Source organism: Punica granatum, chromosome 2 (genome assembly GCF_007655135.1).
Source record: "Punica granatum isolate Tunisia-2019 chromosome 2, ASM765513v2, whole genome shotgun sequence".
NCBI classification, from domain to species: Eukaryota; Viridiplantae; Streptophyta; class Magnoliopsida; order Myrtales; family Lythraceae; genus Punica; species Punica granatum.
The window spans coordinates 2,630,252-2,652,032 of NC_045128.1; the positions used below are offsets into that span (position 1 = coordinate 2,630,252).

A 21,781-nucleotide genomic window follows, 5' to 3' on the forward strand; every position below is an offset into this window, starting at 1 on the left:
AACCTTACAACCTTAATGAAGACGGGTATTAGGTATTCAACAACACAAACATGAATAGTTGATTACTGAAGCAATAAGGAAAGAAGGCAACATGCCTTTACATCAGAGAGAGAGAGAGTATATGTAGCGATGGCTACTATACAGTGGAACAAAGCGTAGATATCGCCTAATGTAAACAGTAACACACAAATCATCGATCCGTACGATTATAATGGCGCAGATCACGTAGAAACACTCATCGGACAGGTCTGATCTCGTGTCAAGTAACCATGATATGTCTGGTGTCAGGGAAGCTGCCCAACTGGTGCATTTAGTGCCGGTAGATCCGTAGCCTTTTTTGGCCAGAAGATGGAGCTAGTTGAACCACCAGTAGTTGCAACATCACACCCATTTAGGTATATACTTGAGATAACTCTCACTTCAACCATGAACAGATTTCATCAATCGAAAAACTCAGATTCATGAGTCGTCACAAACAATAAATAGAAAGTTCCAACAGAGCTTGATTCTTGGTACTATCCACTTCGGGCGACCTTATCCACAGCATCTGCAATTTCATATGACCGAAATATCGTAGTAGGAATACCAAGTCCATGTCACTTTCGTCTTGACGGGTCTCTGCTTAGCCCGTGCTTCTTCAGTGTCTTTATGTAGTTCCTCATCAAGGAAAACTTGTTACTTCCCAGATGATAAAGGTAATCCCATGTATAAATCCCGGTTTTATGCAGATCGTCGAAGACTATTCTGCAATATAAGCATAAAAAACGTAAGATTGCAATTTCAAGGGAAATCCACATATAAATTGAAAAGCAGTTCTAAATGGGACACAAAATGCTGCTAGGAATTGGATACAGCACACCTCACTCCGTAGTTTCCTATAGGCTCAGTGGACATGATTCCAACATGTCGTCGCCCGAATATTACCTGCTCGATGAAAATTGAAAAGGACATGAGATCTGCATGCCGTTTTTCTTTTCCACATTAAACCTCACTATTTTGGAGGGGAAATGATGCTCTGCATGAGCATGAATTGGACATCATTTTTAATTCAGAACAGGACAGAAGTCCAACTCTCTCTCTAACTTCAACCATGCTCTAAGTCTGCCAAATCTACTTTTCACAAGTTTTTGAGTAACAAAACACGAAAAAAACCATTCCTTTTCACCACAGAGATGCCTGTACAATTGAATGGGTTTAAATAAAGATAAGGCAAGACAAAGTTGATTGCTATTAGAATTAAATCACACGAGACTATCCTTTTCAGCCCCTTAACTATTACTAAAGTTAAATTAGATATTAGGCAAGACAAAGCTGATTATTATTAAAGTTAAATTATATAAGAGCATTCATTCTTCAGCCCCCTAACTATATATAACAATCACCTTTTCACCACCAATTGACCTCATCTTGCCATCAGCAGCAGGACTAAGTATTCTAAGATACTCAGCTGACAAAATATATACATTTCCAGTAGCAAATTCCACCTCTACCTGGAAAACAAGTTAGAAAAGTTAATGAAAAAGCACTTGTTGAGGCTCTGATGACAGTTGAGCAGACGCAAATTGTTGAGATATTAAAGGTCATAGCCATAATTGTATTCATCAACGAAAACTCCCAAGTGAAGACAATTGCTTTCAGTCAATGTCTTAACTTGCTAGTTGGTACAACCTTTACAACAAAGGGAAATGCTAACATACAGACAAAACCAGCAACTACTAGGCGGTGAATCAATTCGAGGTGCACCACATAAGTACTTTCATTTCTTCGACACCAAGGGTCTAAAACTACTCGTGGACATATATCACATTCCGCATAAAAGTATGCATCTATTCTTGCCAGGAAAGCTACTGCGGTGTCTTCTCGGGCGAACAACTACTCACAGATATGATGCCCAAACATGGGCAAAACACACACAGTCATACAGACAATGTGAATATATGTCTATCAGAAAACAGAAGCATTGGCTACTGTACTCCACACCCGTAGATCCTTCAGACTCATACCACAGCAGTGCAAATGAAATTGGCTGAAGCCACAGTATGCCGAAATCGTACGGATTTACCTTGAAACAGCCACAGAACAAGATAGAAGCACTCAAGGATTGCGGGGACAAAGGTATTAGCTTGGAGCATTGAATGGCAAGGGAAGAACGGAACCTACGTATTTGGGGGCGTTGAGGGAGAACCTGGTCAGGCGTGGAGCGCCGACCGCCGTGTGGACCCTCTGAAATGTTCTCTGCATCGCAGTCATAGCTAATCGTAACGGTGCAGCTGAAACCCCGGAAAGGGCACCACTTCACCGCCTAAGCTCGCCACCCTCCCTTCTCAACCTTTGCCATTAGATCTTCACCAGCGCGGAGAAGCTAAACAGCGCTCACTTCTTGAGCGCCATGGCAGACCTTTCCTCCGACAAATTCGTCCGAAAAATTACAGAAAAATCCAAACTTTCCAGGCCGAGAGAGAGAGAGAGCAGTCGCACGTAGAGATCGGGGAAACGGCGCTAGCCGGGTCGGCCATAGATATGGGCCGTCCGTACCGGCCCATTCGCCGATCAGGCCAGCCCGGGAAAGATGAGAGAAATAGAACGGATCATAAATGGCAATTCAATTGTCCTACTCTTTGGAAACCGGACGATACCGTGGCGGCAAGTTTCAACACGACACCACATGATTTAAACTTGGCCTTGGTCTTGGTCTTGGGTTGATATTTGTATTTAGCTCAAGACTGACACGATTTGATCATTTGTTTCCGAGGAGGGCCATCGCATAGACTTGGCCTAGATTTCGATGTCAAAATTCTAAGCAGTTGCTTCATCCGCAAAAACGTTATGATGGAAGATACAACGTTACCAAATTCAAATATCTAAGAAGCTCACTCTACACCTAAATTTTTTTCATGTACCGTTGAGGTTGCGACGAAATTATAGCGTGAGTCGTATAAACATCTCGATTGTTTCTTATATATTTACTCAACATCTCGATTGTTTCTTATATATTTTTCAAAAATGAAAGTGGACCATATTAAAAATGGAGAAACAAACAATTTGCCCCTCGAGCTTTGAGGGTGGTAAAGGTTTGTCCCTTGACCTTTTCAAAAGTTGCACATTATTTCCCAATCTCTATAGAAAATAGCCGCTTTGCCCCCTCAGTTAAAGTTCCGGCCAATTTCCGATGAAATCGTATATAATAATAAATAAAAAAATCGAAGTTGGGGGTTGGGGAGGCCTGCCGGCCACCCCACCCCCTAATTGGCATCACCGACAGGCACAGAACCCGCCGCCAACGTCAATCTAAGAGGTGGGGTGGCCGACGGGGGCTCCCCCACTCCCCATTACGGAAATCCCAATAGTGATTTTCAAAATTAGGTTTTCGAAAATCTCGACTAGGATTCTCGAAATCGGGGGAAGGGAAGCCCTCGTTGGCCACCCCATCTCCTCCAATCGATGTCATCGGCTGGTTCTGTGCTCGCCGGCGACGCCGATGAGGGAGTGGGGTGGCCCAACTCCGATTTTTCTTTTGATTATTATTATTATTATTATTATTATTATTATTAATGATTTATTTTAATCGAGGGGGTAAAGCGCCTATTTTCCATGAAGGTTAAAGAGTAATGTGCAACTTTTGAAAGGTCGGGGAGCAAAACTTTACCACCCTCAAAGAACTGTTTTTTCCTTTTAAAAGTGCAGGCGGTAATACCTCGTTTTTCAACTGAATGCATGCACATAGGGAAATACATAAACAAGGGAAAATGTCGATTTTTTTTTTATTATAAGATAAGCCTATGGCATAATATAAAAATAGAAATAAAAAATTTAAATAATGGGGTACGAAAGTCTTATTGACAAAAATCAAATTGAGACCTTATAATTTGGGGTAACGACTTGTGCGGCTCTACCAAATTCCTTTCCTTAAGAACGCTGATTCTGATTGTCGAGGATCCTATTTCTTTTCAGTTTCAGCTCTCATCATGACCTACCCTTGTTTTTTTGGCATGTTGGGTCCCAATATACCTAATAAAATAAATAAATAAATAAATAAATAATTAATTAATTAATTAATTAAAGATAAAGAAAATATATAGGAATCATCATCTGAAGATTAATTAGCAGAAAAAAAAGTTATTGCGCAGTGATGCACGCATTTATCTATCAATTAAGAAACTATAAATTCATTTTTCATTGTGAAACTATACCTATATCTCTTTATTATTATTATTTTCAGTGTACTTATATTTATGAACTTCCCTTATAACTAAAAATGAAAAAAAAAATTAAGCGACAATCATACACATATATAAATATTAATTGCAGGGTCCCACAAACTTATATAATTTTTTTGGGGTGAATCAAAATTATTTAATTATTTAATTAACAACGCCATCCTATTCTAAGCGATATATTAGTTATGGAGGGAATATATGTATGTTACATGAATGGGACAGGCCTAGCACACCTTATTCATCAACCAATATTATATATATGTCCATTTGTTTCTCATCATAGACCATGCATTATTACGTAACATTAAACTTCTTCTTATTGACTAACCAATTAATGAGTTGTGGTGTATAAGAATCTGTCGTTGGTCACGTTGATCGATCCCGGGTTCCCAAAACAACGGTGTAACCGACCTCTAGTCACGTTTGATTTATGATAGTAGTTGGGCATATTGCAATTGCATGCATTCTTCTCTGAATATTAATTCATGCATGCATTTCCTCAAAAGAAATTGTTGCGGATATTCCATCGTTAATTAGCTCGACCAGTACCATCAAAAGACATCGCAAAAGCTCAAAACTAATGTTGATCAAATAACATTAACATTAACAAGACTCTGGATGAATTTCTCAATCTCTGGATGCCGTACTCGTATGAGCTAACAGATTGTATCGGAAAGTCAGTCGATGAAACAGTGGCTGGAACAATACGGAAATATTTACGGGCCCGGGACCAGGACCGTCCATGGCAGAACACTCAAATCACAATCATGATCATCTGGTCTCTGGTCTGGGTAGACATTAGACGAGACAAATGCTTCGAAATTAAGGAGACGCTCCGATCATTCGCTGTTGACTGCGAAAGGCAAGACACAAGAAGGAAGCTGCTCCAAGATTGGGGTATGCCTAAGTAACTCTGCAACTCGGCTATTTTTGTTCAGGTTGGTTCAGAGTTTCAGAGCTCTGCTTGTGAGTTTTGTTGTGGTAAACGAACTTTCATTCAGCAGTAAATAATAGTGAGCAGAACTGGTTATCCAAAAAAAAAAAACAATCATGATCATCTGATCAACTTTTGTGGGTGACACATTTATTGCTTTGTTGTGATCATGGAGAAATTAAAAATAATAAATAACTAAATTACAAAAAATAACTTTTGTGTGGGGGGAGCTGTGTTAAATTTTGGCAATTCTGGAAGAAGAAAATGTCTGGCTCAAAACAATCAAAGCCATCCCATGACAGCATAGAGTCCACAGTACTGTCCACCCACTGTTGCATAGACTCTTCCATAGTAGAAGTTGAAGTAGTCGTGGTTGCATTGTCCTGAGAAGAAATGGTTGTGTCTGCGATATCTCGGATGTTCCGTAACTGACTGGCTCCGATGTCGCCGCACAACATCCGATAGTTGTCCAAGAGATCAGTGGTTTCATCCAATGTTAGCTCAATTTCCTGTGCCTTCTCCTCTGGTTCCGACAATGTTGCCTTGATCTCGACCTCACGGCCTTCTGTGCTCGAGGAGTTGGACCCAGTGTATGTCTCACCTCCCTTAATGAGCTTGCTTTCGTTATCCTTAATGGGCATGTGGGTCAGTGGATCGACCCCGAGCAGCTTCAGCCTCTTCTTGATTCTTGTGTTCCAGTGGTTCTTGATCTCGTTGTCGGTGCGGCCGGGAAAATGCGAAGCAATCTTAGACCACCTAGACATCAAAATCGAAGCATGTCAAGTCAGAAAGTCGGCAGGATGAATATGGAATGAACACGTATAAAGATTCATACACGCAAGACCTGTTGCCTAGCCGTGCATGTAGCTCGATAATCTGATCCTCTTCATCCTCGGTGAAACCGCCTCTCTTGAGGTCGGGCCGCAGGTAGTTGATCCATCTTAGTCTGCAACTTTTGCCACATCTCAGCAGGCCTTTGGTTCACCATACCATAATTGATGAGCCTATGTTTCAAGCTGAAATATAATTAGTCAAAGCAAGGGTGAAGGCGGACCTGCGAGTTTAGGGACGGATCTCCAGCAATGAGTGCCGTTGTTGAGGATGAAGCTCATGAGCTTGTGGTCCTCTTCGATGGTCCACGGGCCACGCTTCAACCCGACCTTCTCACAGCAAGGCTGTCTTCCCATTCCAGGTAGGACACAGGACCCAACTGCTAACAATACAAACTGCACTATCCTTCGGGCTGAACTCAGGGATTGTAGAGAGGCGTTGAAGAGAGTTCGGTGAGACCCGAGCTGCCCCGGGAGAGGGCAAGCTTATAATCCTAGGCAAAGATGCTGTGCCAGTTCATTCCGGACATAAAATAAGTAGGGTGTTGTTCAACGGGGGAGAGAAATGATTGAACAAGATAGCAATTTGAGGTGATGGGGCTTTTTAAATAAAAAGAGAGACAATGGAGGAGTGGGCATGTCCTTTTTCTTGAATAAGAACCAAAACGTGGGTCACTCCTCGTTGACAAACCTCCATTTTTCTTCTCCCAAAGTCTACTCCAAGTTAAATTGAGCTTCTGATGAACAGATTTTACATGCAGTGCAGGATTCGAGACACATACATAAGCCCTTCGTGGCTAGGGCAGCCTGATCTGTATTAGCCAAAACGATCAAGGATATCATGTTTGAAAGAACCAAAATGTGGGTCATACATAGTTGACAATCTTCCATGTTTCTTCTCCCAAAGTAGTCGGTGCTCAGTGGATTACAGTTTTACTAGACGGACTTTATTCGTAGTGTAGGAGTTTAAATACATAGTCCGTGGTCAGGTTAAACCAATGTCTAGACAATTATTAGTCTGAGCAATATAGATACGATAGATATCTCAAAAAATAAAATAAATAAAGCCCGACAGTGGTTGGTCTTCAGTTGACCAAATTGATGGAAAAAAAAAAAGAAAAAATTATCACCGTCGTCCTACATTTATTCATTTGTCACCGTTTTTGCTCATGATATATTTTTACCATCAGTTAGTCTCAAATGTTAGTCTTCCATATCATTCCGTGACGGAAAAGTGACATGACATATAATGTCATCCATGAATTTTCCGTTATGAAGGTTAACGGAAGGATATAAATATTCAACGAAATGTCAACATTTGGGGTTAACTGATGACAAAAATATATCATGAATAAAAATGATAATAAATGAATAAGTGGTGAGCGACGGTGATATTCTATTTAAAAAAAATATACGGTTTAGAGCTGGCCATTTTTGTCGTTGGGAGCAGTTGATGGGGAGAGACAGGGTGAACTCGAGATGCCTTTTCCTCCATCCACCAATTGCATGGATGGGAATCCCAACCCCCAACAAAACAATGGATTCATTTGCAGGGAGGACAAGCTCAACAAACGGGGAAGACGACACAGAGCAGTCCGAGCAGAAAGCTTGTTAAAAGGTCTATTCTATTTGGTGTTTCTAATATATAAACTATACAATAAATTATCATTGACCATTGACAATGATGTGAAATTCTGATCGATTTCCAATTAGCCATGTGTTTGGTTTGGACAATGAGGTGTTTTCAGTGAGTTTTAAATTCTTTATTTTATTATTATAAGTATGTCTAACTTGGTTTACTATGAAGTCACATCCTTCAGATTTGATCTTAGCAATAAAACTCGAGTCCCTCTACCATGTTGAGACTTTCTGAATAGTATTGTCTGCTGTTGGAGTTCAGGAAATGATGACGAAGAAGAGACAGCTAGGGACATTAGTTGATGTTGCGATTACTCGGCCAGCCCCACCGCCGGCCACCACCACCATCGTTTCTCAAGGACCGGGACAGAAAAGGCCCAAAAAGGGGAAAGAAACACAAATGTGAAGTTTTTCAGGATGCGAAGGCCTTGTGGGCTATAATGGAATCATGGAGGCCACCTAATGATTAAAAGAAAGGAAAGACACAACTATGCTTTTCGTGGGACATGGCTCATCTACAATCTTACTTCGGTGCAGTTGGGACTGTGGTAAGTGCATTATGGACCGTAATGAAATTTTATATAGTAAAATTTCTTGTCGATGACGATTATTACTCACAACTTATACGATACAAAACTTCTTGACATTTCCTCCTAAGGTCCGGATCATTCGCATGAGATTACGCGATAGCATAACCTACATAATATCCATACACCGCGTTAGGTGCGGAACTAAGAACACAAGAGACAGGGGCGACTCGAAACTTGAAAAAGCAAGATGGAATTTTCCCCTAACTAGTCCTAATCACAGCCATCGAGGATCAATCAATAATGATGGCAATAATTTTCCACTTTGCTGCGTAAGCAGAGGTTGGAGGATGTAATTTCAAGTGGGTCCCACTTGGATTAAAGCGAAGCAAATCGGGAATTTTCGTGCTGATTTAAATTTACCAAAACAAAAAAGCAAAAAGAGAATTTTATTCCTAATAAATAATAATATATAAGATAAGATATTCCCTGCCCGGTCAAAAGTAAATGCACAGATGTTCACGCAAGGTATTTAATCGGCTGCATGCGTGACCACCGCATCTACCTGAGGGTGCATTAAGCTGGCTAATTAACGGTCGGATTTGTACTGGATTGGTTGGTGGAGTGAACTCTTGGATTAAAAGCTGGTTAGGCGGTTTACATGATTTATGAAAGAGTTGAATTGACATAGGTCAAATAATAATCAATATAAGCCCATACGATAATGTAGCGTTTCTTTATTACTAATAATAGTGTTATTCCAACTTCTCCAATCGTATCATAATGACAATACATGAATAATTAGAAATCATGAACCTTTGACAAATATTTACCGTATAGTAGTACACGCTTTGATCTCGTCGATGAGACTCTAATTACGCTTTAATAGATCATGAACCTTTTGTTGTACTAAAAAATAAGGCAAATAATTTTCGCTTACGAGAACCAAAATGATAAATCATCTTCAAACCTTCAACAAATCTCATAACACACTAGTAACAAGGAAAAAAAAAACTCCACGTGCTTGAGATGAAATCAGTGAAACGATGTTTAATTTTCTTCTTTTTTCTATTTTTTTTTAGGGGGAAGACACAGTCAATCAGGATTAAATGGTTAATCAATTTTATGTTTATCATCCCAAATTAATTAAAAACAGATAGAGAAACCGCCGGGGAGGACTAGGAGGAGAGCTTTGAGCTCCTCAATGCTAATGCTGCGGTGTGACGTGGCGGGAAGTCATTGGCCGGACAAAGTTCAACGCACGAAATCAAGTCAACACAGAATCGGGGCTCTCGAAATAGAGAGAGAGAGAGAGAGAGAGAGAGAGTGGAGGGCTCAAGCAACCAACGACCGCAAGTAAACCGACATGAACGGTCGATTCTGTGTTGCCGTCTCTTTCTCCGATTCTGTACCCACTCATCCTCTCCGTCCTCTCTCTCTCTCTCTCGTTGAAAATCTTTCTTCGAGTAATCGATTGAGGCCCAGAACTTGAAGATTGGTAATCCGAAGCAGGAAGAATGGAATTAATAATAAATTGACGAAGTGATTCCATTGCAGCCAATCCCCCATGAGCGGTGAAGGAAGGAGAGAGAGGACTACGACGGGGCAGAGGAGGTGAGGCCATGAGGTTGAGGAGGAAGGGCGGCGGCGACTCGTGGAGCAGGTTCTTCTGGTGCACCCTCTTCGTCGTCTTCTCCTGCGTCCTCTTCACCGGCTTCACCTTCTCCTCTTTCCGCCTCTTCTTCGGAGGTAAATAAACCGTTAAGAAACTTAAAGCTCTGTTTTTTCAATGATTGATATGAAATTCTAGGAAGGAAGCTGATTATGCCGTCGAATTCGATGTCGGGTCCATCGGATTGTCGGGTTTCTTAGCTTAATCTGTGCTATTTGATTGGATTACCTGGGGAAAGAGAAAAGTTTCGATTTTTAAATTAGTTTTTCCTTGCTGGTGGATGGTTGTGCAGAGAAGTACAAGCCGTTGGTGGTCCCGGCATGGAGGAAGCCGGCGATGGAAGCCGTGTCCGGCGAATCGGTCGCCCCTCGGGCTATCTCAGTCAGGGAGGTGGTCATCTTCCCTGACCAGGCGGTGGCTTTCTTGGACTACCCTCCTTCGGCGAGGTTGTTAACGAAGGAGGACCTCCACTGCGCCTACTTCTTAGCTAAGTCGAGCGAGCCTCAGCTCGAGCTTCCGCCCATTGCAGTGGACGGTGAGGATGCGCACGATCAGATTGTTCGGTGCCCGCTCCAATCTCATGACGCGAGAGTGGCTCTTCGGTTGCGATCGGATGGTGGGGTGTTATCCGGGCCAACGCATAAGTGGGACTCGCTGGTGTACGAGGCTTTGATCGACCATGACAACACCACGGTTGTCTTCATCAAGGGTCTGAATTTACGGCCGGAGAGGGTCTCCAATGCGTCCAAGTTCGAGTGCATGTATGGCTGGGATTTCAGGACATCGAAATTCCTGCTCCGAGGAGAGGTCCTCTCGATTGCCCAGGAGATTGTTCGGTGCGAGACACCTCTCAGTGTCCTTAGCAGCGGGGCCTATGGGGGAAACCGGTCGGTCAAGGTTTCTGTACGGGTCAAGGGCGGTGGCTTGATCTTTCACTCGATAGCACAACCGACTCACAAGCTTGCAGCCAGTTCTGGCCGGAGTAAAGCCCATGATATGTGCGTATGCACCATGGTGAGGAACCAAGCTCGGTTTATTAGGGAGTGGGTCATGTACCATTTTAAGATCGGCGTTGAGAGATGGTTCATTTATGACAACAACAGCGACGACGATATTGAGACACTGATAGATTCCCTGAACGACGCAGGGTATAATGTTTCCCGCCACGCATGGCCGTGGATCAAGACCCAGGAGGCGGGGTTTGCCCACTGTGCACTCCGAGCTCGGTCTGCCTGTGAGTGGGTTGGGTTCATCGATGTGGATGAGTTCTTCCACATGCCGACGAGCATAGACCTAGGGGAAGTGCTGAGGAACTGGTCAGCGTCCGGGAGCGTTGCCGAGCTGAGGGTCTCATGCCACAGCTTTGGGCCGTCAGGTCTCAAACAGGCCCCAAGGCAAGGGGTGACGGTCGGGTACACATGCCGAGTAGCCCACCCTGAGCGTCACAAGAGCATAGTCCGCCCAGAGGCACTGAACTCGTCCCTGATCAACGTGGTGCACCACTTCCACCTGAGGGACGGGTTCGAGTTCGTGAACATGGACCGGGGGGTCATGGTGATCAACCACTACAAGTACCAAGTGTGGGAGGTGTTCAAGGATAAGTTCTACCGTAGGGTGGCCACCTACGTGGCCGACTGGCAGGAGGAGCAGAACGTCGGGTCCAAGGATCGTGCCCCTGGACTGGGGACACGTGCAGTCGAACCGCCCGACTGGTCGAGCAGGTTCTGCGAGGTTCAAGATACCGGGCTGAGAGACCGGATCCTGCGGGTTTTTGCCAACCCGCAGACACGTATATTGCCATGGCAAGAAAGGGATGGTGATGATGATGATAATAACAAGAACAGGCAGAGAGGCTGTGCGTAGAAGGCGGCAACTGTGAGTCCTTAGGGCATTGGGAAATATTCAAAGTCGTTTTAATTTCCTTAATCAAATTTTGGCTGTGTAGATAAGATTTTTGATTTTGTAGATATGATGAATAAGTTAGTGGAAACAATAAATATTACAGCGTGCCGTTGTCCCAATTATGAATTAATAGAGATCTGTAGAGGTGACATGAGACTTTCTCAATTAAGCTCTTATATATGGTCTGCGGTCGGACTGACATTCGACGCTATCAACAGCGGTTAACAAGACTATAACGAGTTTGGACATTTGGAATCATGAAGGTGTAGCCGGTGCAAATATTGTCGTTTATCCTGACCCCAAAACAGATGAGTTGGTCCCAAATTTAGCAGGACTGTCACCCATCCTACAGAGTTCGGACCGTAAAATGTCCTCACAATCACGGAGATGTGTTTGAAGCCTCTGCTCTTTCTGTGAAAATCCAATGCTAGTTACAATCAAATCAAATCACTAACCATAGCAAATTCTCAAATATCATTGTTCCATTTTCTTTTTCCTGGGTAGGAAGGAACAGATTCGGTTTCCGCATGAACTGTATTAATTGTACATTAATCCACATGATTTTTTTTTTCCCAAGATGTTCGCATATTCCGGGCGATGCTATACCGAAACAAGGAGGCAAAATGCACTCTCACTCTCTCTCTCTGGCTTTCTCGCTCATGCTCGAACTCACACTAATCCTATCCTAGTCCCAGACCTCAACATTTTTCTTACAAAAAATTAACAGTATAACAGTAATGAAATCCACCTTTCCACCGAGCAGCTCTGCAGTCCCGCTAGCCCACTGGCACTGGCAGCAAGATGTTGCTATTCTGACTCGTTTCTTCTGCACAAAACCACCCTGTCAGTGAGTGAGAACCTGCGAGTTTACTTCCCCCCTTTCATTCTTCAACCAGTTATCTCGGCACTCAATATGAGAACTCGTGCCCCCGCAGCGAGATATGTTTCTTGACCCATATCGCAATATCCTCAGCACATGCTTGTGCTTGCGGGGTCTTGAGAAGCATGTCGAGGGTAGCAAATTCATGGACCGCATCTTTGTAGTCGTAAACTGGTGCGTCAACATTCACCTTACGGAGCTCCTCTGAGTAAGCGATTGCTCGGTCTCTCATCCAATCGTGTTCTGCCACCACAGTGAGCGTTGGAGGCATGAGTTTTAGAGGAGGGCCCCCACGCCCAGGTACAAGCGGGTTCGCTGCAGGGTGGTCGAGGCTGAATTCTTCCTTCGGCAGGAAGAGCTCCCACAGGAGCAGGCACATAGCCTTGTCAAAGAAGTAGGAGTTGGCCAGTCTTATTTCAGAGTGGGTGGGGACACTTCCCATGAAAAACGGGTACATCAAGACCTGAGCGACCACCTTGACAGGGTCCAGTAGCTTACCCGCCTCCACGGCTTTCCTTGCCACATAGTCTGCAATATTAGCTCCGCAACTCACACCCAGAAGAACACATCTGCTTCAATAAAATGCAAGAACACAAGGATCAATTAAATTATAGTCGGTAAGGCTCTGGAGTAGATAGAAGAGAATCAAAAACTAGCTCATTGTAAGACGTAAAATGCCTCCAAATTCTTGACGTGTTACTGGAATTTCTCGATACTAACGTACAGCAGTGGATAACACTAAAACATATCAGGTAAGGGTGTCTCATTGGATTTGCCCGTTGTAAAAGCTAAGAAGTGCATATGCTAATGCGAATATAACCTGCAGTTCATGCAAAGAATCCAAAGGTAGAGAAACCATCCTTCGAAGAGAAAGTTGACACTCCAGAAACTAAAACAATGAATCTGACTAGACTTTCGTTTGCCTTATATCGTGTTAGTGATTATAGAAAAATGAGTACCCATAAAATCTCAAGAAAGCAAAAGATATCCCGCACTGAGTACAAACAGCAACATAACCCTGCCGTCCACATCCCCATTGGGTTGCCTAAGTCGTTGAACATCAACCAAAGCAATTAACGACATCGCAAGAAATTCTTTTAAGGACTCAAAAATAATCTATCAAGCACGAGTTCAGGAGATAACAAAATCTAAGTAAATACAAAAGTAATTAATGTCTTAATAAACTACACAAGACGAAATTAAATGCAAACACATTCTGGCTCCATTAATTGCGTAAAGAAACACATGATGTGTGCATATGCACAAAGAGCAAGTAATAAATCTATTAATAACCTGCACACAATACGAAACAAATTATGGAATTCGCTAGTAGCATCCAAAATTCTGCCATGAATTAATGTAAGATATTTGCTGGCACTGCCCATCTGGAGTTTCCATGGCAATACTGACAACTAGCTAGCTAGAAAGAGCCAGTTGAAAGAGATAAAGGGTTGATTGCCAATCCCATGAACTTGGTTCTAAACTGAAACGCATGAAAACCTGTTCTTTTTCAACTGAAAAGAGCAAGCAGTTACTCGAAGAAAATCGTGTCAGCACACCAATCCGTAGAAAGCAGAGACAAACCGCTCGAACCCGTAATTCCATTGCAACAAGAACCCTTTGTGAAAAGAATTAAGATCACATCAAGTGAGGTGAGGCAGAACAGGACATAGTACACCACACGAGACTAACAGTCGAGGATTCAAAGTAGGATCGGGAAACGGACCTGGACAGATCTCCGTGAGCACCAAGCCACGGCTCAACCATGGAGGCTCCGAAAGCATCCACAATGTGCGATTTCTTAAATTCTGCCCCGCCGACTTTGGAGCTGCCCATAGATTTACTGCACTCTGCCAAATTTGCCTGCTTTGCTAACCAATTCAACACCTGTAGCCCATCCTCAAATGCCGCAGGGTACCGATTCTCCGGTGCGAGCCTGTAACCCACTGCCACGACAATCACATCCAACAATTTGGTCATTCTCCGGCAGAATACATCATTCGCCACGGAGTCATTCGACCCACTGACCCACCCTCCGCCGTGAAACTGCAGTATCACGGGAAGCTTCTTGGCGTTCATTACCAAAGGCGAGTACCCTCTGTACGCCACATTACCGCCATTCGACGCCCTCAAGTTCAAGCTCTCGGCATCACTACTGAACCCGACGGGGTGATTGCCATTTGCATGCTGGGAGGATCCGTAGCTATTGCGACGGGAGAGGCTGCCGCGGTCAGGATCTAGGCTAGGCTTGGCATTGGGGGTATTATAGCTGTGGCGGCGAGAAGCAGCATCGTGATCAGGGGACTTGGTGGGCTGGGGGTGGTTCTGCCTGACGCGGGGCTTGGGCTGGGGCCTGGAATCGGCGTCGGGGGGTTTGAGGGCGGACTCGGGGAGGAAGATCCGGACGGAGAGGGAGGTGAATGGGTCGATGTGGATGTCCTTGGTGGCAACGCCGTCCGTGAATGAAGCGTTCGCCGCGGCTACCGACTCCTCGGGGCGGGAGGTGACACCGAAGTGGCCAGAATCGTCGGCCGTGGCCTGGATCCGATTCTGCAGGCGGTGCTTGAGGAGGAGCTTGAAGAAGACGCTGTAGAGCTTCACAGCTACACTGGGCATATCTGCAGAGAGAGAAAAGAGAAACAACACAAAGCCCCCAGCTTTCCCTCCTCCTTCCCCTCCCTCCCTCTAATCTATCCTCTCCCCAACCTTCTCTCCGCTCTCTCTCTGGTTGGCGCCGAATTGCGGCAATGGAGAACCGCTCATGGAGCAATCACCAGAATGGAGAGAAATCGAGCTCGCACCGGGTGGAGGTTAGGGTTTCCGATGGACGGTGAGCTTCGTTCTGGTAAGAGATTGAATCTGGAACAAGGAAGAAGAAGACGGAGATGGCGTGAGAGAGAGAGAGAAGAGAGATGGACATGCAGAGCTTATTAAGCTCTTTTTTTTTCTTTTTTTTTTTTAAAGGGCCTTTTTCAAATTTACGCTCTAATTATTGTTTTTTGTTAATTTTTAATTTCTTTTTGGGGTGCCCAACCTGGGCGGGCCACCTATATGTTGATTGCGGCGGGGGGTGCAAAGATAAGGTGAGCCGCTACTACGGTGGAGCTGCTCCAAGATTTTTTTTTCTCTCGGATGATTCGGATCAAATACTATCATCGAACTATTGGCACAAACTAACAGTGCGTTTGGTTTCAAAATTAAAATAATTTTAATTTTGATCGTAGAAAATGACAAATGATTGTGTAGTGTGTTGAGTTAAAATTAAAGTTAAAATATTTAACTTGAAAAATGTATATTTTTATTGTGTAGTGTGTCGAGTTAAAATTAAAATTAAAATCAAAATGATTTTAACTCTCAAAACAAATATGCCATAATACTTGCTCGAAACTCGACCTTGTTGACCGGTGACGGCTATTGTGATTTTCTCTGATTGTATAGTTTATATGCGTAATCTTAATTCATATTTTAAATAATAACTTTCTTAATTTTAAATCAGTATTTATATCTCATACAGTGAATATATATTTCTTTTCATTATCCATCTTATTCTCATAAAGATCTCGATAGTATGAAAATCTGTATTGTTACATTTATTTTCTTCGTCTTTAAAATAATATAAGTATGTATGAATGGTCAAATTAAGCTCAGGTAAATGGCCAAGACCGAGTGAGTAATTCAAACTGAATAATCAAATATTCCATCTATTTTATTATTTTCTGTTGAAATTAGGCACATCGATGTCATGAACAAACAATAACATGTACGGTAGGTTCGGTGGTTGTTGCAGGGTCGGACCGCTCTTCTCCATTTTAGTTTCGTCCAGTTTAGTTTTGGGTTACATGAAAACATACACGACAGGACAGCCCGTCATCCGGGAACTGTAACATCGACTTAATTATAACCACGAGACGTGAGATTATTCGGGTTATGATATGTATGCGTGTGAAGATACAACTGGATATGGACATAATCACTCGGACAAGCAAATAGATTACAACAGCAAAAGGAAGCGTGATGTTGGCTAATACATGGCATTAAGAAAAATGGACCGACCGACTGATCCGATGTTCTCAACCTCTTCCCTATCACATATTATAAGATTAACCATCCAAAAGTTCTCAAAACAGAAAGCAAACATATATCTGTAAAACCCGGACAATTTTCCCTCCCGAAAACCGAAGGGGAAAAAAATTAAAAACAGTCGATTCTACTGTCTTGATTCAAGAAAATTGGCATCAATTATACGAGACCTGCGATCCGTTTCGACCCCCTGCTGGTATGTTATATACACATCTCCTTAGAAATCTTTGAGCAAGAGACCATCCCTTCAAGCCTTTGCACACTGGCCCTGTTTCCGATCACGAGCATGAACAAGAATGAATGAGTGGAATCACTCACTACTGGAATTCTGGCCATTGATGGCAGATTTTCTCGAGCCAGCTGGGATCGGTTATGGAAAATCTAAGCACCAACAGATCCTCTGTCACGGATGCCGCAAGGAGCAACCAGTGAGAAGACCCTGTATCCCAGTAGCTAAGTATCGAGCCAATTCATTTCGCGAGCGCCGGCCCACTGGATGCAGATTTCATGGCAGCGATTTCCTCTAGCTGTTTCCATGTTGCTTCCCGTCGTGTCTTGATTTCCTCTTCCTGGGCTTCATCTTCTTGGAATTTGGCCAGGCATTCCTCAAAGAGCTCGGGATCAGTGTCAGAGAAGATCTTGCGGACATTCAATGTCAGGCTCTTCACCGCTTGGTTCCAGTGAGCGCGGGCATTCCTTTCGAGCGAAGGGAAGATTATCGGGAGTATCACTTTGCGGTTCTGCTTAATAAGGTTCTCAATGTGGTCGTTGTTCCAGAGAAACAGAGCCCTCTCAGCCACCTGCAAAAAAAATTGGCGCCCCCTCAATGTTCAGTGCTACAAGTGGTTCCTAAATTGTCTTCACAAACTCGGAAGCAGAAAAAGAAACAATCAACCCAATCGAATTGACCCAAAAAAAAGTCACATAGTCAGTTCAACAGAAGGATACCACGATCATAACTGTTACACAAGAATACCTTCTTCGTGAAAATCACCTTTTTCAACAGTTCACATTGGGCTATCAGCCACCACTTCAGACTTGGTTGCAGAGCAAAATCCTCAATTTTCCGTTATTCTTTACTAAAAGAGAAGAAGGGAAAAAGGGCTGCATTGCATTTTAGAAGATGTTTCGCAAACCAACATTTCATGCAAAGCATAACTTATAAGTTATTTCCTAAAGAGAGAGATAGATAAATGAAATTCTTCACAAACAAAACAGGTCAGTGACATTTCATATCATAACATGCAGAGAGTAACAGAAAATTATTATTCTCAGACAACAAATAGCTCGTGCATGCATTGACATTATATTTCCCTTTGGCATGATGGAGAAAGGACCATAGCATAATAGTGGAAGCATAGCGACATTCTGAATGACCTCTCCAACTGAACCGTGTATGTCATCATTGTTCCACTTCCTGAAAACTGTTGTTTAAATTCAAATCGACATGTTTTAGAGTCACAGACTCTTTTAAGATCCCAAAGTGTGTAAGAGAACCCTACCCTAAAAGATAAGGATGCAACTTATTCCATTCTGACCAGTAAACTTTTTCAGTTGGCTGCATAAAAGCTGGCCATGGTTCAGAAAAAGCACAACAAGCAGCATGCCATAAGCTTTATGCTTGTATCTCTTAACTATTCGTCTCATCAATTTGTCCAAAAGCCTGCCGTCAAATTTGCTGGCATTTGTTTCAGACTGAGAACACTAACTGCATAAAAATCTTACGGGAGCAGAATTGGAAGACATTAAAGTTGTTGATTAGGAAAGCATTAAAATATCAAAGGAGGCGATTAAACTGCAGTTAGCACTTTACCATAAAGTGAACAAAATTCAGGAGATATATGCACTGTAAGATAATAGCAATACAAGCAGTGCTTCCTCCATGCGCATAGTTTGGAGTGAGAATGAGATACCAAAAATCCTAGAGCAACTTCATCAGATATGCAACCGATGACATCTCTAAACTTCATATTTTGAAGTCAAAAGGAAATGTCATTTAACAAGAATTGCAGAATGTGAGAAATCTTATCAAAGTACAAAGAACAAAGATGACAGAAGTTACTGTTCTTTCAGAATTCAAAATACAGCATTTGAGAAGAAGCAGTGGAAATGACCAACCTGAAAATGGGAACTAGACAAGCAACGCCCAATTTGGCGGAACAAAGGCACCATACACCGCTGAAATTCCGGGGCCTGTGTTGCCTCCAAGACTTCCTCCAACTCTCCAAGGAACATGACCTCCTTCGAACTGTTTGTAACGGGCCAATATTTCAACAAGCCCCTTATAACAGTATCAGCGAGCTTGCAGTCCTTCTCAACAAACTGGGTAATGCAGTAAGAGAGTTGCTGATGATACATTGGGATGCATTTGGGTTTATGAAGCGGAATCAAAGCTCGAACAAGGAAGAGCTTGTGCTCCTCTTTCAGGGGAAGGGCAAACCCATTGATTATGCTCCCTAATATCTCCAGAAGTTCTCCGATGCCATTATGCTTCTCAGTCTCAAATATAAATCGGAAGAATATGTTGTTGATTGCTTTCCGAATAAAGGGCCTGTGTGCCATAAACTTCCCATAGATACGGTGAAGGACAGTTTTAAGGTACTCCCTCTCTCTTGGGTCCTCTGAATCAAAGAGATCTAACAACCTGAGAATGAAGGACTGGTCAATGTACCTCTTCGCCAACTTTGCATCTGTCTCAGGCGAGGCCACGAATCTGAGGAGCAGTTCATACACAATTTGCAAGTGGGGCCACGCAGGGTCCATCGATGGCTCTTCTTCCTCAAGATCGAAGGCCTCGAGGACCTTGTTCTCGCGAGGGGGGGTAGTCAGGTTCCTGAATAAGTTGATAGACACCATCTTTACAATCTCTTGCATCACCACCTCAGTAAATTTTCCATTTGCAGAAGTGATGTAGTCTACCAGCTCCAGCAAGGTCTGGCGCTTGATGTCCTTCTCCTTGGTGTTCTTCGTGGGATTCGTGAAGTCAAACACAACACAACAGAGGCCCAGCTTTCTGATGAACAGGTTCTGCTTCTCTGAATTCGGGACATCCTTAAACCCGGGCAAGGCCTCATATGGAACAACTGAAGAGTTGCCATTCAGCCTAGTATTCGCAGCCTGTAGAAGCCTATTTCCATGATTCAATCCTGAAGCAGAAGTAGTTGAATTCCCGTGTTGCCTGCTAGCCAAATCATTGGTTCTTGAAGTAGACGATGCACTATAAGAGGAAGTCGAGGTTCCCCCAACATCACTGGTATCAATCGACTTAGATGGCTTCCTCGGAAGCCTGTTGAGTATCTTATTGATCATTGTCTAGATGATCTCAACTGAACTCCTTCCGCATCCACTCAACAATCCTAACCTTCCAAACTCCCCCGAAGAAGACTTCCAATCACTTTCCCTGAAACTAGGCAAGCGGCAATGAGAGAAAATCCAATTCAGCCCAGAAACTTCAATCTTTTCGCATCAAACAGCAGAGATCTTCAACCGAAAAACCGTCAAATGCTACAGAAACCCCGCGAGGGCCATTATCATCAATCGGGGGAAGACCACAGTCATCCGAGCTAACAATCAAAGAATACTACCCATTTGCAATCAAAGACCGACCTGACTCGCTCTACCCACATCAAGAAAAGCCCGATCAGCGCCTCAATCTCCCCTGCAGCTCGGAATCGGGGCAGAAAAGATCGGACCTTTGACTTATCCGAGGATACCCAGATGAGAAAAAGGACATGTTGCCGGTCAGTGGGGTGGGGATTGAGGAGAGTGGACCTTCAAATCCTGTGTCCAACCACTCGAGAAGGAAAAAGAATGGCGGAGAATTGTCCCCCTCTGACCCCCTTCCCGTGAGCAGGATCGGGAAGATCTGGGCAGGATCTGCTGCAACCAATGGAGCGCAAACAGCCTACGAAAGAATCAGGACCGTGAGGTCGTCCATTACCATGGGGAGCACGAGTCTACTGGAATCCATGGAAAAGGAGAAAGAGAGGATGAGGGAGAGCTTACAGAGAAAGTTGAGCGCTATTCCTTTTTCCAGAAGAGAGAGAGAGAGAGAAGAGAGATAACCTTTGAGAACACAGTAGAAAAGGAAAGAGAGGAGTCAGCCGGTCACTGGTCGCTGTTGGGTTTCGTTAATTGGAAAAATTAACGATACCAATTATTTTTCGGTAAAATCATATTAAGGTATCGTCATCGACTGATACTAATTCCCGTTCAGACTCCGGCTTGCTTTGAACGTTCTTGCAGATAAGTTTATTAATAACGTGCAAGAAAATTTTTCAAGTTTTATTAGCTTAATTTATTTTGTCATCGTGGGATTTTTTTCCATTTATATTATCCGATTAATTGAGATATTATTATAAATAAAAAGTCGACAAATATATATTGCAATTGCACTTGCGGTTGGGGAAATTTACCTTCATTTTCGGTATTTGGTAAAATTATGATGTATCATCTACTTATTTTGATTGATACTAATTCCCATTCGTCCTCCAACTTGCTCTAATGTTCTCGCTGATATTTATTAGCCTATTTATTTGTCTATATGGCTATTTTTTCCATTTATATTATCCAACTAATCAAGATACAAATGTAATTTTTGAAAAGTGTATATTGCGGCTGTGGTTGTAATGGCTTTCTTGATTTTCTAGAATACGTGAGTTTTTTTTTAGTTTAAACGATTTTTTTTATTTATGTTTACACGAATATAAAATTATATAATTTCTTACCGTTACAGATTTTGAGTTTAAATTTCATCCTATTAGATGGAACCAATATGGAAATTATCGATAATATGACTCACGTATGATAGAGGAGTTCCATCTCCATCTCGAACTCGAACCAAAATCCGCCTTCTGGAATTTTAAAAAGGATCGACAACTATAAAGGATGTTAGTCGGGGGAAGAGTTGGGACAAAATACAAGGTTGGTGAAAAGAAGAAAAATGGAAAATTTCTCGAAAATGAAGTCTTGTCAATTTAGCAAAAATCACTGGACTATTGAATTCTGATAATACCTTAGACGATTGTTGGAGTAGTAGTCATATAGCGTAGCATAGTCACATTTCGCGGAGAATTATTTAATTATTATCTTGTTTCATTAT

At 42.8% G+C, this 21,781-nt stretch overlaps 5 protein-coding genes across 9 annotated transcripts; 1 reads left to right on the forward strand and 4 right to left on the reverse strand.

Annotated features, from left to right (window-relative positions):
* Positions 1-28: 28 nt before the first annotated feature.
* Positions 29-2,474, reverse strand: LOC116196904. Of its 2 annotated transcripts, none has more exons than XM_031526842.1 (4): positions 2,161-2,474; positions 1,383-1,490; positions 860-924; positions 29-739 (listed from the first exon to the last, which is right to left on the reverse strand). In XM_031526842.1, exons 1-4 carry the CDS (start codon positions 2,248-2,250, stop codon positions 721-723), a joined length of 282 nt encoding a protein of 93 aa, XP_031382702.1. In that variant the 5' UTR covers positions 2,251-2,474; the 3' UTR covers positions 29-720. The 2 variants fall into 2 exon arrangements, with proteins under 2 accessions (XP_031382702.1, XP_031382701.1); XM_031526841.1 differs by having other exon boundaries at positions 29-744; positions 2,161-2,470.
* Positions 2,475-5,209: 2,735 nt separating this feature from the next.
* On the reverse strand, positions 5,210-6,529 carry LOC116197083 (myb-related protein 315-like). Of its 2 annotated transcripts, none has more exons than XM_031527104.1 (3): positions 6,206-6,529; positions 5,987-6,125; positions 5,210-5,907 (listed from the first exon to the last, which is right to left on the reverse strand). In XM_031527104.1, exons 1-3 carry the CDS (start codon positions 6,336-6,338, stop codon positions 5,352-5,354), a joined length of 828 nt encoding a protein of 275 aa, XP_031382964.1. In that variant the 5' UTR covers positions 6,339-6,529; the 3' UTR covers positions 5,210-5,351. The 2 variants fall into 2 exon arrangements, with proteins under 2 accessions (XP_031382964.1, XP_031382966.1); XM_031527106.1 differs by having other exon boundaries at positions 5,211-5,907; positions 5,996-6,125.
* A 2,960-nt stretch (positions 6,530-9,489) lies between these two features.
* Positions 9,490-11,885, forward strand: LOC116195772 (glycosyltransferase family 92 protein RCOM_0530710-like). The gene is made up of 2 exons (XM_031525108.1): positions 9,490-9,895; positions 10,111-11,885. The coding sequence occupies exons 1-2, from the start codon at positions 9,769-9,771 to the stop codon at positions 11,679-11,681; spliced, it is 1,698 nt and encodes a 565-aa protein (XP_031380968.1). The 5' UTR covers positions 9,490-9,768; the 3' UTR covers positions 11,682-11,885.
* A 263-nt stretch (positions 11,886-12,148) lies between these two features.
* LOC116195774 (probable carboxylesterase 16) lies at positions 12,149-15,542 on the reverse strand. Its single transcript, XM_031525112.1, has 2 exons — positions 14,327-15,542; positions 12,149-13,169 (listed from the first exon to the last, which is right to left on the reverse strand). The coding sequence occupies exons 1-2, from the start codon at positions 15,214-15,216 to the stop codon at positions 12,629-12,631; spliced, it is 1,431 nt and encodes a 476-aa protein (XP_031380972.1). The 5' UTR covers positions 15,217-15,542; the 3' UTR covers positions 12,149-12,628.
* Positions 15,543-16,569: 1,027 nt separating this feature from the next.
* On the reverse strand, positions 16,570-20,820 carry LOC116195773 (serine/threonine protein phosphatase 2A 57 kDa regulatory subunit B' theta isoform-like). 3 transcript variants are annotated; one of them, XM_031525110.1, is made up of 3 exons: positions 20,686-20,820; positions 18,799-20,584; positions 16,570-17,480 (listed from the first exon to the last, which is right to left on the reverse strand). In XM_031525110.1, exons 2-3 carry the CDS (start codon positions 19,987-19,989, stop codon positions 17,151-17,153), a joined length of 1,521 nt encoding a protein of 506 aa, XP_031380970.1. In that variant the 5' UTR covers positions 19,990-20,584; positions 20,686-20,820; the 3' UTR covers positions 16,570-17,150. The 3 variants fall into 3 exon arrangements, with proteins under 3 accessions (XP_031380970.1, XP_031380971.1, XP_031380969.1); XM_031525111.1 differs by having other exon boundaries at positions 18,799-20,080; positions 20,287-20,733; XM_031525109.1 differs by having other exon boundaries at positions 18,799-20,733.
* Between the last annotated feature and the right edge of the window lie 961 nt (positions 20,821-21,781).

What these genes read in the sequence shown, in the direction of transcription:
- LOC116196904 (XM_031526841.1), bottom strand. Translation starts at nt 2,250, where the DNA reads ATGACTGCGATGCAGAGAACATTTCAGAGGGTCCACACGGCGGTCGGC. An exon ending in CCCTCAACGCCCCCAAATAC is followed by an intron (nt 1,491 to 2,160) that starts GTAGGTTCCGTT and finishes CTTGTTTTCCAG; the next exon opens with GTAGAGGTGGAATTTGCTAC. An exon ending in GGTCAATTGGTGGTGAAAAG is followed by an intron (nt 925 to 1,382) that starts GTGATTGTTATA and finishes TTCATCGAGCAG; the next exon opens with GTAATATTCGGGCGACGACA.
- LOC116197083 (XM_031527104.1), bottom strand. Translation starts at nt 6,338, where the DNA reads ATGGGAAGACAGCCTTGCTGTGAGAAGGTCGGGTTGAAGCGTGGCCCG. An exon ending in ATCCGTCCCTAAACTCGCAG is followed by an intron (nt 6,126 to 6,205) that starts GTCCGCCTTCAC and finishes GGTGAACCAAAG; the next exon opens with GCCTGCTGAGATGTGGCAAA. An exon ending in CTAGGCAACAGGTCTTGCGT is followed by an intron (nt 5,908 to 5,986) that starts GTATGAATCTTT and finishes TTTGATGTCTAG; the next exon opens with GTGGTCTAAGATTGCTTCGC.
- LOC116195772 (XM_031525108.1), top strand. Translation starts at nt 9,769, where the DNA reads ATGAGGTTGAGGAGGAAGGGCGGCGGCGACTCGTGGAGCAGGTTCTTC. An exon ending in TTTCCGCCTCTTCTTCGGAG is followed by an intron (nt 9,896 to 10,110) that starts GTAAATAAACCG and finishes ATGGTTGTGCAG; the next exon opens with AGAAGTACAAGCCGTTGGTG.
- LOC116195774 (XM_031525112.1), bottom strand. Translation starts at nt 15,216, where the DNA reads ATGCCCAGTGTAGCTGTGAAGCTCTACAGCGTCTTCTTCAAGCTCCTC. An exon ending in GCTCACGGAGATCTGTCCAG is followed by an intron (nt 13,170 to 14,326) that starts GTCCGTTTCCCG and finishes TTATTGAAGCAG; the next exon opens with ATGTGTTCTTCTGGGTGTGA.
- LOC116195773 (XM_031525110.1), bottom strand. Translation starts at nt 19,989, where the DNA reads ATGATCAATAAGATACTCAACAGGCTTCCGAGGAAGCCATCTAAGTCG. An exon ending in TGTCTAGTTCCCATTTTCAG is followed by an intron (nt 17,481 to 18,798) that starts GTTGGTCATTTC and finishes TTTTTTTTGCAG; the next exon opens with GTGGCTGAGAGGGCTCTGTT.